We start from the raw sequence: 16,669 nt of genomic DNA, 5'->3' as shown, positions 1-16,669 counted from the left end.
TTTTTTTGTGTTTATTTCACATGTTTTAGTTAATTTTGCATTCCTTGAGAGTTTTAGCTATTTCCAGGCTGTTGTGTTTCTGTATTTTTTCGTGTAGCATATTACTCCTACACAGGGCCAGACTGGAAACACAAATCAGCCCTGGCGGCAATTCTGCTGGACCACCTGGTTATGAAGGTGGAGTCCGCACTATATAAAACTTAATAAATAAATAAATAGTGAGAAGCACAAACCCCATGCCGGTGAAGTAGTGGGAGTGGGGGTTGAGGGTGCAAGTGTGAAGCATGGCTGCCGCATTTGTTTCAGGGAGCCGATATTGCAGCACTGCTTCTAAACTGGCCCCCTGTAAGAAAAGAGCGCCCCCCTCATTCCAATACTGGCCCCCACCCTTCCAGCCCACCGGGAAAACGACCGGTGCTCGCTACGGCCAGTCTGGCCCTGCTCCTACATAGTGCCTACTTTCAACTGAGTTGCCTTCAGATGCATTGGTGGCTTGCAGTGGGAGTGCTTTGGGACGGCGGGACGGGGAGGAGCAGGGTTGAAGGGTAGTGGAGTTGGACATACGACGTCCACAAGTAAAGTAAGTAAATAAATAAAACCTTGCGCTTGCTGAATTGCCGAGTTGGCGATGCAGTGAGCGCAAGGTAAATAATTGTATTTATTTATTTACTTACTTTACTCGTAGCTGTCGTATGTCCGACTCCAATACCCTCCCACACCACCCCTCCCCACCCCACCCCACTGCCCCGCAGCACTCCCACTGCGAGACACCACTGTTCGGATGTTTATACATAGGGCCACAACTGAGAGCTCTGGAGTTGAGACTGAATGCAGTGTAAGTTTCTTACAATGCCTATCAGTTGGTCAAAAAGATGCTCAGAATACATGATTATCCCTAAGACCACTACCCCTACCTACCACAGGCCTTTGTCAATGTTTAATTCACAGTCACATAATTTCAGAATTGAAACATTTTTAAATAATATTAATTATTTTCAACAAAATCATGTGGTTACTCATATATCGTAAATAGCCCACAGCCGTTGTCAAAGCTAATAGTCCTGGGTGGTTTTGGGTGTATGTTAGCTGTGATATATATCTGGATGCAATAACAGAAATCTTAGAGAGGAACCAAAATACTGGTCGGGTGGCAAACTATGGGAAAGGCAGAAATAGGGTTTATGTGTTTAAGCTACGTCCTTTATTACACAGGCCACGCCTCTTTTAGAGACCCCCCCCCACTGTACCAAGTAATAGAACGTCACTATACACCCTCTAACCAAACCGCGCTGCATTTGTAGTAATGTTATTGACTATCAGCATGTACAAGTGGTCCTTCACGCTGACATAGTCGACGGTGAATACTGCCTTTTGTGATGGCATTCTAATAAAGTATTTCCACATAATGTAGCTGTTTTTTGAGGCCTTTAAATATGAATCTTTTGCCATATGGGAAATACTATGCATAGTATTTTTTCAGGTGTTTAACTATCACACAATTGTGCACTTACACATTTATTCTAATTAAGGGTCCTGGTGTTGTGATGACCCATGCATTCTTCACATGCAGTGTTGGGATGGACTTTTAAGAGTCTGTTTGAGTTATAGAGAAAATCTTTCCCACCCACTGCACATGGGAATGGCTTCCGGGGTACCTTTCTTGCTGGCTATAGGCACCCTTCCTGAGGCTTGTAGGGCAGGCAGGGTGTTGTGGTTCAAAAGACAGCGACACCAATCCTGGTGCTGGCCTACTCATCACCCAACTCGAAGATTCACTTCCAGTAAAAAACCTACGCTTTAGAGAACGTACACACCCTTGAACTCTGTTGCAAGGGTGTGTGTGCTAGTGCATGGCAGCCAAAAGAGGACTGGGGAGAGAAAAAAATTGACCATATTGTAGTACATATGGTGCAGTAACTTTGGTTGTTGTGCTGATTTGCATCAAATATTAGCAAATCTGTGCCATAGAATTAACAATGCACCAACACAGCCAAAGACATCTTTGGCATAGTAAATACTTTGGGGCTGATTATGATGACGGTCAGACGAGTGTCCTATCACCATCGTTGCCCCCATTGCAGAGGGCCAAGGGGGACAAGGGCCCTGCTAGGGGCCCCAAAAAAGCCCTCCTGCCAGCCTTTTCACATCGGAAGAACCAAAATGAAATGGCTGGCGGAAAGGTGGATCGTAACCTCCACGGTGGGGCCTGGGAAGGCACCGCCTCCATTGTGGGGAATGCCATCTGACCGACCGCTTGAAGGAAACCTTGAGCCTATTGGAATCTGTTGGTTGGTCCCTGGTGCGGCGGTTTGACCACGGTTGTAGATGTCGCTGGGACCGACAGCACGTCAGTGTCAGTGCCACCGACATCGTAATCGCCCCTTTATTACAACCCAAGCGCATGAATGGAAACCCCTTCAAAAGTCCAATGTGATAATCATGCCCTACTTTTATAAACCACAATTGAGGAAATATATACCAGCTTCCCCCCTCAATCACTTGTACCTTCCATCTCCTCTGCTGTTGTTTCATGGAACCATCCTAAAGAGTGTATACTTGGTCAGTTCATTCCATCTCGACAGAGGAAGCCTTAACTGTTATATCTGCTTGTTACTCATGTTCACCACACAACACCTGTCCTCCTAACATCCTAAAAAGTAATCAAGCTAATTGTACCCTATTGTTGTCAACTGTTTTACCTTCTCTTTGACTTCTGCCCTAATGCCTGAAATGTGGAAGTATGCCAAAGTGATTCAGCTCCTCCAAAAACCCATGGCCACCCTAACAATACTTTTATATTATCGTCCCTTATAGCTTTTGCTCCGGCATCAAAAGCTCTTGAAAGAATAGTGCGGTCTCAGCTCCCAAGTTATCTGGGGATCAACTCTCTACTAGATAATCCCCAGCCAGGATTCAGACAGCCTCACCAAAATTGCCTTAATAGCCTGGACCGAGCAAATCAGGACTATAATCGTGCATGGGGTGAGACGCACTCATTCTACTCGACTTTTCTGCAGCCTTTGACATGGTCTCCCATTCTATTCTGATTCAACAGCTCCAATCTGTGGGATGCCATAACTTAGCTCTATTGGAGTGGCATCTTTCCTCTCCAACAGATCGTAATCAGTCATGCTTTCAACTTTCCATTTTATATCCTATCCGTTAAAATACGGAGATTGACAGGGCTTGTCAATGTATGCATTGCCCCTTTGGCTCAATGAGTTTGATCGTTTGTTTTTCCATCTTATCATATGCAGGCGATACTCAGTTAACTGTTACCATCAGGGAATCTTGCCACAACTCAATCTAATTTCAAACAAGCATTTGCAATGCAATAGGTCTCCCAGTAATTAAGCTTGAGCTTTTGGCATTGCTAAATTACCAGCATTTGTTGCAGCTGCTCATTGAGCTGAAACCCAGCAGCCTGCAGGGCTGCTGGTATTTCGGAACTCCTGATGAAGCCTTCCTGATTGCGGTCGAAACTTTTGAACACGCACTGCCACTTCTTGATGTTGTTCCACAGGTACTTGAACTGGTCAAAGCCCAGCTTCTCCGTGCCATCACTGTCCATGACAGCCACCATGCTACGGCATGAGTCCAGGCTAAAGCCTTCGGTCCTCAGGTCTTGGTGTCGAGTAACCACCTTGTTCAGGATGTTCATCAGCTCCGTTGGGCAAACCTCCATGTCCTCCCCGGCCAGCTGCAGGAAGAGGCGGCGGAATTGGCGGACTTCTGGGCTTTCATTGGCTTCCACATTGGTAAAATTGCTGCGGGGAGGAGGTGGGGGCTCAGGGTTGTAGCTTGCTGCTGCTTCACTGATGATGTTACTATTTCCTCCGAGAATGCCACCGGCACCACCAAAACCGCCTCCACCACCTCCACCTCCTCCACCTCCACGGCTCCCACCAGCACTGCTGCCGCTACCACCTCCACCACTGCTGCCACCCTGGCCGGGTATCAACCCTCCAATTACGTTCATGATGCCACCTGCCTGGCCACCTTTTGATATTCCCCCGAGTGCCTGTTTCACGAGGAACATTTTGACTGGGTTGGTGGTGGTCGTAAGGCCGTCTCTGAGGGGTCGCCGAAGGGCTTTGCTGGATCCCGGGGCGAAGCCGCGTTTTTCTCTCCGCCTGCCTCTGCACACTGGAACGGGCTGCTCCGCCTTGATGTGTTCTTGTTCGCCTGCCAACTGTGCAGGAAAGTGGGAGCTCTGAGTCACCGACCCGACCCTCCCTCCCCGCCCATGTCTGTGCTGCCAAGATACGAGCCGAGCAGGGCGCCTCCGCCGCACGAATTAAAGGGGCACCTCCTCGCCCTGACTGGAAGTTCGTGTCTGTCAAGAAATGATGAACTGCGTCTGCAGAAGAGATCGCTCTTGGTCCAGTGATGGTGCCGAGGTCTGTCTATCGATCTCGTGCTGATTCTTGTAATTTAGCAGTAATGCATACACTGTCTTGTTGTAGTCCCGGGATGTACTTTTAAAATCATACACGTATTATTTTCTATTTAAGGATCCATTAGCCACTCACTCCGGGGAACAGCTGGTCCCATAGGAAGCTGCCAACTGCTCTGGCCCTGGGACTAGGGATGTGAGAAGTGCTGCAGCATCACCATTTAAAATCCGAATGCTCCCCAGATGCGCCGCAATGTCCTGCCGTGTGATGAACTACAAAATGACGTCATAGCGTAGACGTTTGTAGTTCGCACTCCGGAAGCCCGCGCATGCGCCCACGGATGGCCAGAGAAGCAGTGCTGGTGACGCGGGGCTCCCATTCCCGAGGGAGAGCCCCGCGGAGTCTGCAGAACTCAACAAAGCCGGTAAGTGGGGCTTAGTTGGAGGGGGGAGGGGGGAGGGAGGGTGCGCTTCTGTGTGTGTGTGTGTGCAGCGGCGGCGGCGGGCGGTGGGGTCTGTATGTGTGTGCGTGCGTGTGTGTAGGTGCGCTCGTGTGTGTGTGTGTCTCTGTTTCTGTGCATGCGTGCAGGGGGAGGTGTGGCTGTGTGGCAGCTTTCCAGGAGAGGAGACAGGAGCTGGCCACAGCGAGCGCATTCGCGTGCGCGTGGCCCGCTCCATTCCCTGCGCGTGGCCAGCTCCTGTCCCCTCTCCTGGGAAGCAGAGTCACTCACAATAGGTCTCTGACGAGACCGCGCTTTCACGCAGTTCAACGCCAGGAGACCTAAACAGCAAGCAAATGACTGACAACAAAACCGACGAATAGTAAGCAATAGGAAGGCACCAGGTTCATTGCAAGGTTTTGGTGCGGTCCACGACTGGGTTTTCGAAAACAGACAGCTATGACAAGTGTGCAGGTGAAACCTTAAAGGGCACCCAATCCAGTGCCCACAGAGGAAATGGATTTCTAGCTCATTTAGACTAACCATGATGTTGTGCATTCTAGTCTACTGAAAGTTACACAACTTAATGCAAAACCTCTTTGCTTTTGAGAAAAACATATTCTAGACTGACACTGTAAGCTACAAACACCGTGCTCCTGTTTGATCAGAGTATTCCCACCCCATATGCAGAACTACAGAGGAAGCAGGTGCATGCACCGTACAAGTTTTCTTCATCTTGTGCGGATCACGAGAGCCACACAATCAGTGGTTCGTGCGACTGCAAGATAAGGGCATGTAGGGTAATAATGCGGATATTTGAAGATGTAAAGCTTTCAAATTAACTGCCACTCGTGCAGAATCTAATACACATGGGCAGTTACTGTTATTATAATACAATCTTCTTTAGAAATGCTCTAAATGAGGCCGAATGCGTTTCCATAGTCTATTGTTTAACAGACCGAACATAAGCAATACACTCATTTTACAGTTGAAGGTATTTTGCCATTCACGAATTCCTTATATCTCTTTATTAGGTCGAGGTAATATCTGGTCTGCCGAAGGCAGAACCGGAAGTACCGAGATTTAATGTTTCTTAGTGTGGACTATTAGTCCTGCCTCTGTTTTTGCCTCTCTCCCATTGGCTGGCTTCCTAAACGGAGGCCAGCCACTGGAGGAGAGAGCCGTCCCGCCGAATAGGCTCCGTCTTTTTCGGATTTGGGGGCGTAAGTTTTGCTGTTCTTTAGACAGTGACGTTGTCTGTCACTCAAAACAGCAAAACACACCCCCGAATCCGAAAATGGCCGTGCGTTTCTCCGAGGCATTTTCTCCTTGCCTCGGAGAAACGTGGTGGTGTTTTCGGAGCTGCTCGCCTCCCTTCCCTTCTGCTTTTAGGAGCTGCTCGGCTCCGCTCGCCTCCCCCTTCCCTCTGCCCTCCTCCGTCGCGCTCTCGCCTCCCCCCGCTCCCTCTGCTGCAGCTCTCCTCCGTCGTGCTCTGCCGCTCCCCGGCCCCCACCCCTCCCTCCCGCATTCGTAATCGTACCTCTGCCAGATCGGAGTCCCACAGACTCTGCGCTGGAAATCCTGCTGCTGCAAGCCAAGGTGAGAGCGGGATCCTTCTAGGAAGAATGGCTGCTGGTGGCACGGCTGGAGTGTGGAATGTAGATATCGTATCTGCACTTGCAGATGGGATTTCAGTTTAGTCTGACTTGACTCATGTTTTTTTATTTTCAATCTCGGGATGGTTGAGCGTTTAAGTGTTGGGGTACAAGTCCGCCTTGGGAGTTGAGTGTCTGTCTTTTCAGCTCTATCCAAAAAAGTGTCTACATTGGGGGTAGACTGTACAGACCCTTGTTTTTTCTTGGGGTGGTTTGTGTTTTACTTTTAACTTTGAGCTCTGGTACACCGTTAGTTGCGAGTAGGCCTGTTGGTGTGTCTATGTAGCCCAGGGTGTTCAGTTTGCCATGTTTGTGTTGGGGTAGTTGGCAGGCATACTCCACTGGACTGCCGTGCTCGGAATAGGCAGTGAACACCTGCATTAGCCTAGGACTCAGAGTGAGGCGAATAATATGGAAGTATGATCTGCGTAGCGCACAAGTCACCCAGAGTCAGAGCCGCTCACCAAGAATCACATCAGGGGGATGGGAGGAGGCTGGTCCAGCTGCGCTGCCCGCCACTCCAGGACTGGGACAGCCTGTCTTGGTATCGCAGCCCTGGCACTGCTACAGCTGCAGTTAATAGTCCCCAGCCTCTGTTCACTGTATTATTCATACAGCCCCTGAGCCCCACGTATGCTGCCCTGTCTGTTTCAGGATCCACGCTGGCGTTGTGCAAGGTTGTTAAATTGCTATACAGAAAGTGCCTTGTGTTGTCTATGCCGATGCAGCGAAGGCAAATTTAGCTTTTGATTAAGGCAAGCTTGTAACTCCGCCTGCTCGTATAACTCTACGGAATCTCGCGGAGCTTTTCTGTAACTCCACGGAATTCTGCAAAGTGAAACTCTGCAAACTCCACCCAGGGTTAGAGGAAAGCAGCTGTGCACCAATTGGATTGCTGCCCGTGTGCAGGAACAGTCTGGTGCCCCCGTATCCCAGGGAACGGCCGCCATGATCTCACCTGTGTGAAGTGTACCATGCGAGAAGCATCAGACATGCACTGCTGTACTGTAGAGACCCTGTACTCCAGAGGGGGCTACTTGTGAACTTAATTGGGCTGAAGCATCAGACTTTTGTCCACCTTGTGTAGTCCCATCACACTAAAGAATCTAAAGAGTCTGTGCCCGATAGTCCATACCTCAATGCATAATATATAGCACATGGAAAATTCAAGTAGAACAATGCATTGCAATTGTGAGAATTCCACTGTTTGATTCCCACCTTTTGATACCGAAGCTTAAGCACGTCCCATATGAATTAGCAACATCCATTAATACGTGTGCATGCGCCCCTCAGTTGCGTTAATTTTATGAGCCTGAGAAGGATGAAAAGCTCTGTGCTGGCTTCACCATGAGTTGAAAGCAGTGACCTTCGCATCGCCAAGATATATCGGCAGTAAGAACGCTAATCCCCAGAGGTGTCTTAATGGTTATATCTGAAGGCCCAATACATCAGGTGGTAATATAGCTGAGAGGGTTAGGACACTTGCAGTAGAGTTGTTTATTCAGCAGGTGTGAGCTTTCAATCATAGTAAAATAGCTCTGCTGCAGTGTGCTCTGTTCAATCTGCTGGGTACAGGTTTGAATCCTTGAAGGTTGCTCAGTGGGTTGTTGCAGAGATACGGGTGTAACCTACAGGTCACAAATTCGAATGCTGGGAAGTTTGCTGAGTTAAGTGTGCAGATGTTTCCAAGAGCTGAATGTAAAGCTGGTGGCATAAGCTTGACACCCTAGAAAACTACCTCTAGCTTTCAGTCATCTGAGCCATTGATTATGAGTTATGGGCAGTGGTAATTACTGCAAGTTAGGCCAGGGCAAATAGTGCATGATTTAAGCGACTTACCTGATCATAACATAACATGTGCATTTGTAAATTACACGTTCAGCCCCAAAGGGGCATCTTGATACTGAATAACAGATGTTTATTGTTAGCCAACTATAAGAGGCTATTACATTGATTACCCAGACAGGCAGGCGTTTGACTGCACACTCTCCCAGATGCCTTTGTGTGTGGGGATGTGGGGGATTGTTTAGTGCGCAGGTTTAACGATTCCCCTCAAGGCTCACATGCTGCATTTACTCTCGGTGTGCCTGAAAGGCAACAGATTGGGAACACTGGAATCTGAAGTCTTGTGCAGCAACATAAGCTCTCTGACTGCGCACTTCAAATCGGCACACAAAAGTGAGCAGGGTCATGCTCCTACAATTATAGGCCTCTTAGTAAGGGCTGTTGCTAAACGATGACATGTTTTGTGCCATAGAGGTGCACCTCTCGGGAGGCATACAGATAACTGTTTGCCTCCCGAGAGGTGGCAGATAACTTTAGAAACCTCCTGAGGCACAGCCGGGAGTAGCCAGTAAGATTGAGCATTTCACTGTTTTTAAATTGTAAAATTCAGCATTTTTAAATCCCTCACTCACCCTTCCTGACACACGATTGTAGTGTGCAGGCACCCTTCACGCAGCAAAACGAGCGCTGCTAAGGGCGAAATCGCCGATCTTCCTCTACCGCCATTCCCCATGCCCTGACTGGGACACACCCACTCCGAGGCCACGCCCCCTGCAAGCATTACAAAAGGCCCGCTGACTCGCAAGCGCGGCAGATAACTTTAGAAACCTCCTGAGGCACAGCCGGGAGAAGCCAGTAAGATTGAGCACTTCACTGTTTTTAAATTGTAAAATTTAGCATTTTTAAATCCCTCACTCACCCTTCCTGACACACGATTGTAGTGTGCAGGCACCCTTCACGCAGCAAAACGAGCGCTGCTAAGGGCGAAATCGCCGATCTTCCTCTACCGCCATTCCTCACGCCCTGACTGGGACACGCCCACTCCGAGGCCACGCCCCCTGCAAGCATTACAAAAGGCGCGCTGACTCGCAAGCGCGGCAGATAACTTTAGAAACCTCCTGAGGCACAGCCGGGAGTAGCCAGTAAGATTGAGCATTTCACTGTTTTTAAATTGTAAAATTTAGCATTTCTAAATCCCTCACTCACCCTTCCTGACACACGATTGTAGTGTGCAGGCACCCTTCACGCAGCAAAACGAGCTCTGCTAAGGGCGAAATCGCCGATCTTCCTCTACCGCCATTCCCCACGCCCTGACTGGGACACGCTCACTCCGAGGCCACGCCCCCTGCAAGCATTACAAAAGGCGCACTGACTCGCAAGCGCGGCAGATAACTTTAGAAACCTCCTGAGGCACAGCCGGGAGTAGCCAGTAAGATTGAGCATTTCACTGTTTTTAAATTGTAAAATTTAGCATTTCTAAATCCCTCACTCACCCTTCCTGACACACGATTGTAGTGTGCAGGCACCCTTCACGCAGCAAAACGAGCTCTGCTAAGGGCGAAATCGCCGATCTTCCTCTACCGCCATTCCCCACGCCCTGACTGGGACACGCTCACTCCGAGGCCACGCCCCCTGCAAGCATTACAAAAGGCGCACTGACTCGCAAGCGCGGCAGATAACTTTAGAAACCTCCTGAGGCACAGCCGGGAGTAGCCAGTAAGATTGAGCATTTCACTGTTTTTAAATTGTAAAATTTAGCATTTTTAAATCCCTCACTCACCCTTCCTGACACACGATTGTAGCGTGCAGGCACCCTTCACGCAGCAAAACGAGCACTGCTAAGGGCGAAATCGCCGATCTTCCTCTACCGCCATTCCCCACGCACTGACTGGGACACGCCCACTCAGAGGCCATGCCCCCTGCAAGCATTACAAAAGGCGCGCTGACTCGCAAGCGCGGCAGATAACTTTAGAAACCTCCTGAGGCACAGCCGGGAGTAGCCAGTAAGATTGAGCATTTCACTGTTTTTAAATTGTAAAATTTAGCATTTTTAAATCCCTCACTCACCCTTCCTGACACACGATTGTAGTGTGCAGGCACCCTTCACGCAGCAAAACGAGCGCTGCTAAGGGCGAAATCGCCGATCTTCCTCTACCGCCATTCCCCACGCCCTGACTGGGACATGCCCACTCCGAGGCCACGCCCCCTCCCACCGTCCCCTTACTATAATAATGTGCATGTACCGGAAGCACAGCGGACGAGCGCAGCGGGCGCGACGATTGCGCGCCGAAGGCGCGCTTAAGGCAAGATCGTCTGCGATCAGGACGCGACCGGGGCCGGTCCCCTTGCCCGACACACCAGCCATAACACCGTGACATACACTCGGACCGAGTTGATGTCTTTGAGACCCCCCCTTTGTGTGACCTGCCCATGTCCCACCTCTGACGTTCGGAGTCAGGACTATGCCTGCACAGTCTGTCATTTCTCCCTTCCTTTTTTAGATCTAACATTCAGTCCGGCCCATGCTCTGAATCCTGCCTCCACCTGTGGAGCTCACCCCTCCCTGACCCTCAGAGCTGCGCTGATCAACTGCAGATCCCTGAGCAAACATGCCATTGACATCTGGCAGTCCCTTCGGGACAACAACTGGGATCTGCTCTTTCTAACTGAAACGTGGCTGAACGATACCACGAATCCCGCCATCACCCTCGCCTTACCGGAGGGTTACAGTATTATCTGTGCCAACAGACCCAATGGTAAACCGGGAGGTGGTGTTGCCTTAATCCACAAATCCAAATGGACGGCTACCCTCCCCCATTCGACCAAATTGAATGTATAGAAGGCCTGCCTTTCAGTGTTCAAATCTCCCCGTCCTCCTCCTGCTCGGGAATACTTATCTACCGTCCCCCTCATTCCAATACTTCACATTTACCGGCTCTGGCGGATTATGTTATTCAGCTCAGCACACGATACGCTAATTTCACCGCTTTAGGAGACTTCAACCTCCACGTTAACAACGAATCCTGTTCGCACAGCAAACATTTCATCTCCACGCTAGCGGCCTGCAACCTAGTCCAAATAATAGCCCTACCCACGCATAAAGCGGGTCACACACTGGACCTGATCTGCTCCAATTTACCATCTATTCGGGCAGCCCCCCCACCCCGGTTATCTGGTCGGATCATTTCCTCATCCCCTTTGAAATCGACATTCCCTGCCCCATCAGACCCACTATCACCCCTAAAACATCAGGCAGAAACTGGAGCCGCATTACCCCTGAAACGCTCCTGAAATACCTAAAACATACCCAACCCAGCCCGTCGTCTGATCCCGACCGGGAGATCGACCACTTGGACGCGTGGATCGGTCAGGCCTTAGATGCTCTGGCCCCTCTTAAACCCATCAAAACCCATAGGGCTGCACCTTCAGCACCTTGGTACTCTGACGAGCTTCGGCAGAAAAAGGCCTCATGTAAATCTCTCGAACGCCTCTGGAGACAGAATTATTCCCCGGATAGCAAAATCACCTGTAAAACAGCCCTCAAAGAATACCGGAGAATGATTGAGGAGCATAAACGGGACTTTCTGGCCTCCAGAATCAAACTTGCCAGCAATGGCGCCAGGGAGATTTTCAATATAGTTAGATCCTTCACAGACCCTAACACGTTGACCCGAACTCAGCCCGCCTCACAGTCGCTGTGCGATAAACTCTCACAATTCTTCGAGGACAAAATCAAGTCTATCTATTCCTCCTTCCCCACCCCTAATAGAGAAGGACTGGAGAGGAATCCACTACTCTTACGCCACCGCCGTCCACCCTGTCCGAATTTGCAGCCATCTCTGAAGCCGACACCATGGTAGAACTACTCAAATGCAAATCTGGCTCTCCAAATGACCCTCGGCCAGCCAAGCAATACAAAAAACTGGCACCCCTGCTCAATCCCTACCTGAACCACATCTGGAATGATTCCCTGAGAACGGGCAGTTTCCCTGCTAAATGGAAACATGCTTCCCTGGTCCCCATCCTGAAGAAGCCCAATCTGGACCCTGACCACCCCAGCAACTATAGGCCTATTTCTATTCTGCCTGCCCCAGCTAAGATCCTGGAAAAGCTGGTACACTCTCAGTTGGCGAATTACATCGAATCCAATGGGCTCCTACATGATTCCCAGCACGGCTTTAGGTCGGGCCACAGCACGGAGTCAGCCCTTATTGAAATGGCTGACTCGGTGAGGTGGACGCTTGACCGGGGGTCGAGGGCGGTGTTAGTGCTGCTGGATCTTTCAGCAGCATTCGACACCGTCTCTCATAAGATCTTGCTGAGAAGGCTGGAGGACTTGGGTTTGGGTGGCACTGTGTTGAAGTGGCTCTCATCTTATCTTTCTGACCGCACACAGCAGGTCTATACCCCTCCCTATACTTCCTCCGCCAGACCACTCAAATGGGGAGTCCCACAGGGTTCTTCCCTAAGCCCGCTCCTGTTTAATGTTTATTTCACCCCCCTGGCCAAACTGATCGCCCAGACTGGGATTAAATCCACTTCCTATGCTGATGACATTCATCTACTCTTTACCTTCGATACCCCTTCCGCTTCTACCTTTGATCCACTGAAATCCTGCCTTAGGGACATCTCTAGTTGGATGGATGCTAACTCCCTCCGACTCAATGCAGGAAAAACGGAGATCCTTTTCTTCAACTCACCATCCCCTCTGGATTCTAGTCTGTGGTGGCCAGAAGATCTGAGCCAAGCCCCCACGCCCAAAGACTCGGTGAGAAACCTAGGAGTACGCTGGGATAACCATCTCAGTTTTAACACTCAGGTACAAACAGTAGCAGCCTCCTGCTTTGCAAAGATCAGGACTATTAAACGGCTTATTAATTACTTACCGGCGGACTGCCGTAAGACTGTGATCCAGGCATTGATAACATCCCATCTGGACTATGCCAATGCACTATACCTTGGCATCTCAGCAGGCCTTTGCCATTACCTTCAGACGGTCCAAAACGCCGCCGCTCGGCTGGTGGAGAGAATCCCTGCTAGACACCACATCTCTCCACACCTCCGTAAACTGCACTGGTTGTCCATTGCCAAAAGATGCGTATTCAAGGCCATGACGCTGGCTTTCCGAGTGTCAAAAGGCAATGGGTCGGCCCATTTGAAAAGCACCCTGCGACCATATGTCAACACCAGGACATTACGCTCCAATTCCCTACTTTTCTTGGAAACTCCACGATTTAAACGATCTCGTGCAGGTGGAAAAACCTTTGAGGTCTGCGCCACTCAGCGTTGGAACAAGCTCCCGGTAGCCCTACGCACCTGCCAAACAGAATTGGCATTCCGTAAATCCCTGAAGACCCATCTTTTCTCCTCTTAAACTGGCTTCCTGATCCTATGCCCCCTGTTTCCAGAGTTCTCAGCGCCGGGACACCCCGTTGGGGCAGCTGTGTGCTTTATAAAATACACAAATAAATAAATACAGGGACATGCAGTGAAAATTATTGCTCAGCACACTGGGCTGGTATTGTCATAACAGCATTTGGGCCTTTATCATAGCTTCAGAGTGAAAGGCATATATTAAGCATTTAGATGAAAATCATCTTCTGGATGAATAAGAAACTAAAAGTGCTGCATTTAAGTGGCTTCTGCATGCGTGAGCTCCTCACCCCACTCCCCCCCTCGTTGCTTGTGTGCGTGAGCTCCTCAACCCCTCCCCCCTCGTTGCTTGTGTGTGCGTGAGCTCCTCCCTCCTTTTGTGCATGAGCTCCTCACCCCCTCCCCTCCTCGTTGCTTGTGTGCGTGAGCTCCTCACCCCCTCCCCCCCTTCGTTGCTTGTGTGCGTGAGCTCCTCACCCCCCTCGTGGCTTCTGCGTGCGTGAGCTCCCCAACCCCCTCTCCCCCCTCGTTGCTTGTGTGCGTGAGCTCCTCACCCCCTCCCCCCTCGTTGCTTGTGTGCGTAAGCTCCTCACCGCCCTCCCCCCTCGTGGCTTCTGAGTGCGTGAGCTCCTCACCCCCCTCGTGGCTTCTGCGTGCGTGAGCTCCTCCACCCCCCCCCCTCGTTGCTTGTGTGTGCGTGAGCTCCTCACCCCCCCCCTCGTTGCCTTTTCCTTTTGATAAGGTGGTGTAATGATAGTTAGTGCTTGTGCTGCGTTACGACCCCTGGCTGTGCTTGCTCCCCTGCCCCTGGCTGTGCTTGCTCCCCTGCCCCTGGCTGTGCTTGCTCCCCTGGCTGTGCTTGCTCCCCTGCCCCCTGGCTGTGCTTGCTCCCCTGCCCCCTGGCTGTGCTTGCTCCCATGCCCCCTGGCTGTGCTTGCTTCCCTGCCCCCTCGCTGTGCTTGCTTCCCTGCCCCCTCGCTGTGCTTCCTCTCCTGTGTGTGTATGTGGCTCTGTGTGTGTATGTGGCTCTGTGTGTGTATGTGGCTCTGGGTGTGTGTGGGGCTCTGGGTGTGTGTGGGGCTCTGGGTGTGTGTGTGGGGCTCTGGGTGTGTGTGTGGGGCTCTGGGTATGTGTGTGGGGCTCTGGGTGTGTGTGCGGGGCTCTGGGTGTGTGTGTGGGGCTCTGGGTGTGTGTGGGGCTCTGGGTGTGTGTGTGGGGCTCTGGGTGTGTGTGTGGGTGGCTCTGTCTGTGTGAGGGTAGCTCTGTGTAGGGGGCTCTATGTGAATGACTCTGTGTGAGTGGCTCTGTGTGGGTGGCTCTGTATGTGTGTGTGGGTGGCTTTGTGTGAGTGGCTCTGTGTGGGTGTAAATGCAATAGGTCATGCATTTGCGAGCGATTCAGCTATTGGCATTGTAAATGACAATGCCATTTATATAACGATTAAGCTATTGGCAATGTAAATGACAATGCCATTTATTTATGATTTTAAAAAAAGAAATTTCATGAGCAATGCCAATAGCTCTACCTTTAATGATGCTGAGACCATTGCATTGTAAATGCTTGTTTTATTTGGTATGTACACACTGATATTTGGAACACAAATCCTGACATAAGAACTGAGGCGGCAAGTAGCAGTAAATGTAGTTGTGGTAGGAAACACAAGCCGGAGAAGTTGAATTTGGTTTTTTACATGGATGCCAATTTGTAAACAAGAAACACATGAAATGCTAAATAGACTGACACCAGTTTGGTTTCACGAAATACAAATTGCTTCAGTGAATCACGGAAAGTATTCCTTGTTTTGGCCCGCACTGATGCTCTCAGCACAGCACTTGTCAATGCTAAATAATGTACATTTCAACCCCCCCACTTTTTCTCCTTTTTATTAACATCTGGGATTTTTTTAACTTTTCTTTTACCTACCCCAAACATATTTCAGGACTGGAGTAAAAGTAATAATTAGTCTTCTTGGACAGGCTAGTGGAAAGTTAAACGTCCCCCAAATATTCTAGATCTGGAACTGGAATAGTAAATTAGATTCCTGCTGTCCCAAAAACCCTCGATGGCACATAGGATGGAAACTGAAACCTGAAGGCCATTAGGCATTTGCTCCCTTCGAACCACAAAACTCAAATTTTGTTCAAATTAAGGCTAAAGTTTAGGCCAAAATAATAACTTTGCATTTCCGAATCGTATTACTCCCTCAAGACAAAACTGACATAGGCACAATGAACATAAAGGTTCACAAAGGTTCATAATGCAAATTACCATCAAAACCTAGGACCACAAAACATTTTGTCGGCAATGTAAACATGAACGTTTTGGCAGGCTTTTCCTGCAGCTTTGGCGTCTTATATTCTTTGTAGCTCAGGGTGTTTTGATAGGAAGCCGTCAGGTCAGAACTGTCCCATTTGGAGTGCAAAAATTCCAGTTTCTATTTGAGGAAAATGCAAACATCCAAATGTAGCACTCCCTCGCCTAAAATAGCATACAGCTTAATATGGACACACACCTCCCCGCCTTCCCAAGAGCAACGAGCGATCCTCCAAGCCAAAAGGCTTTGTTTGAATCCTGCCAAGTGACTCGCCTTTGGCTAAAGGGTTGTGGCTATCAAAACAAATAACAATGAACGCAATAAAGATATAAATATGAGCTTTGGGAACCTCCAAAGCTTGGCCACTTCGTGCAATGCGTCTGATTAACAGTTTACGTCAGCGGGAAGGTGTGGCTCTCAAGTAGGAGGCGAACACTGCTCGTTGCTGGGTTAATCTGCTCTGTCATTGGTTGTAAGAGCAGCCAATCTGGGAAGAGTAGTTATTATACACCTGCGCTCTCTCTGAGTGGGGAGGCAATGTCCTGCCGTGTGATGAACTACAAAATGACATCATAGCGTAGACGTTTGTAGTTCGCACTCCGGAAGCCCGCGCACGCGCCCACGGATGGCCAGAGAAGCAGTGCGGGTGACGCGGGGCTCCCATGCCCGAGGGAGAGCCCCGCGGAGTCTGCAGAACTCAACAAAG

General features: G+C 49.9%; 2 protein-coding genes across 2 annotated transcripts in view; both read right to left on the bottom strand.

The window, feature by feature from the left end:
- The window catches only part of GRAP (GRB2 related adaptor protein), a 426,467-nt gene that overhangs the window by 275,610 nt on the left and 134,188 nt on the right, over positions 1-16,669 (bottom strand). The gene's annotated exons all lie outside the window — the stretch shown is intronic.
- On the bottom strand, positions 3,374-4,134 carry LOC144785214 (calpain small subunit 1-like). The gene has a single exon (XM_078664248.1). It carries the CDS (start codon positions 4,037-4,039, stop codon positions 3,374-3,376), a length of 666 nt encoding a protein of 221 aa, XP_078520374.1. The 5' UTR covers positions 4,040-4,134.

The sequence above is a fragment of the Lissotriton helveticus genome, chromosome 10 (genome assembly GCF_964261635.1).
Source record: "Lissotriton helveticus chromosome 10, aLisHel1.1, whole genome shotgun sequence".
Lineage (NCBI taxonomy): Eukaryota > Metazoa > Chordata > Amphibia > Caudata > Salamandridae > Lissotriton > Lissotriton helveticus.
Note: the sequence above shows the minus strand (reverse complement) of the source record. Positions and strands in the feature narration are given on the sequence as shown.

Coding starts and splice junctions, on each gene's coding strand:
- LOC144785214 (XM_078664248.1), bottom strand. CDS start 4,039: ATGTTCCTCGTGAAACAGGCACTCGGGGGAATATCAAAAGGTGGCCAG.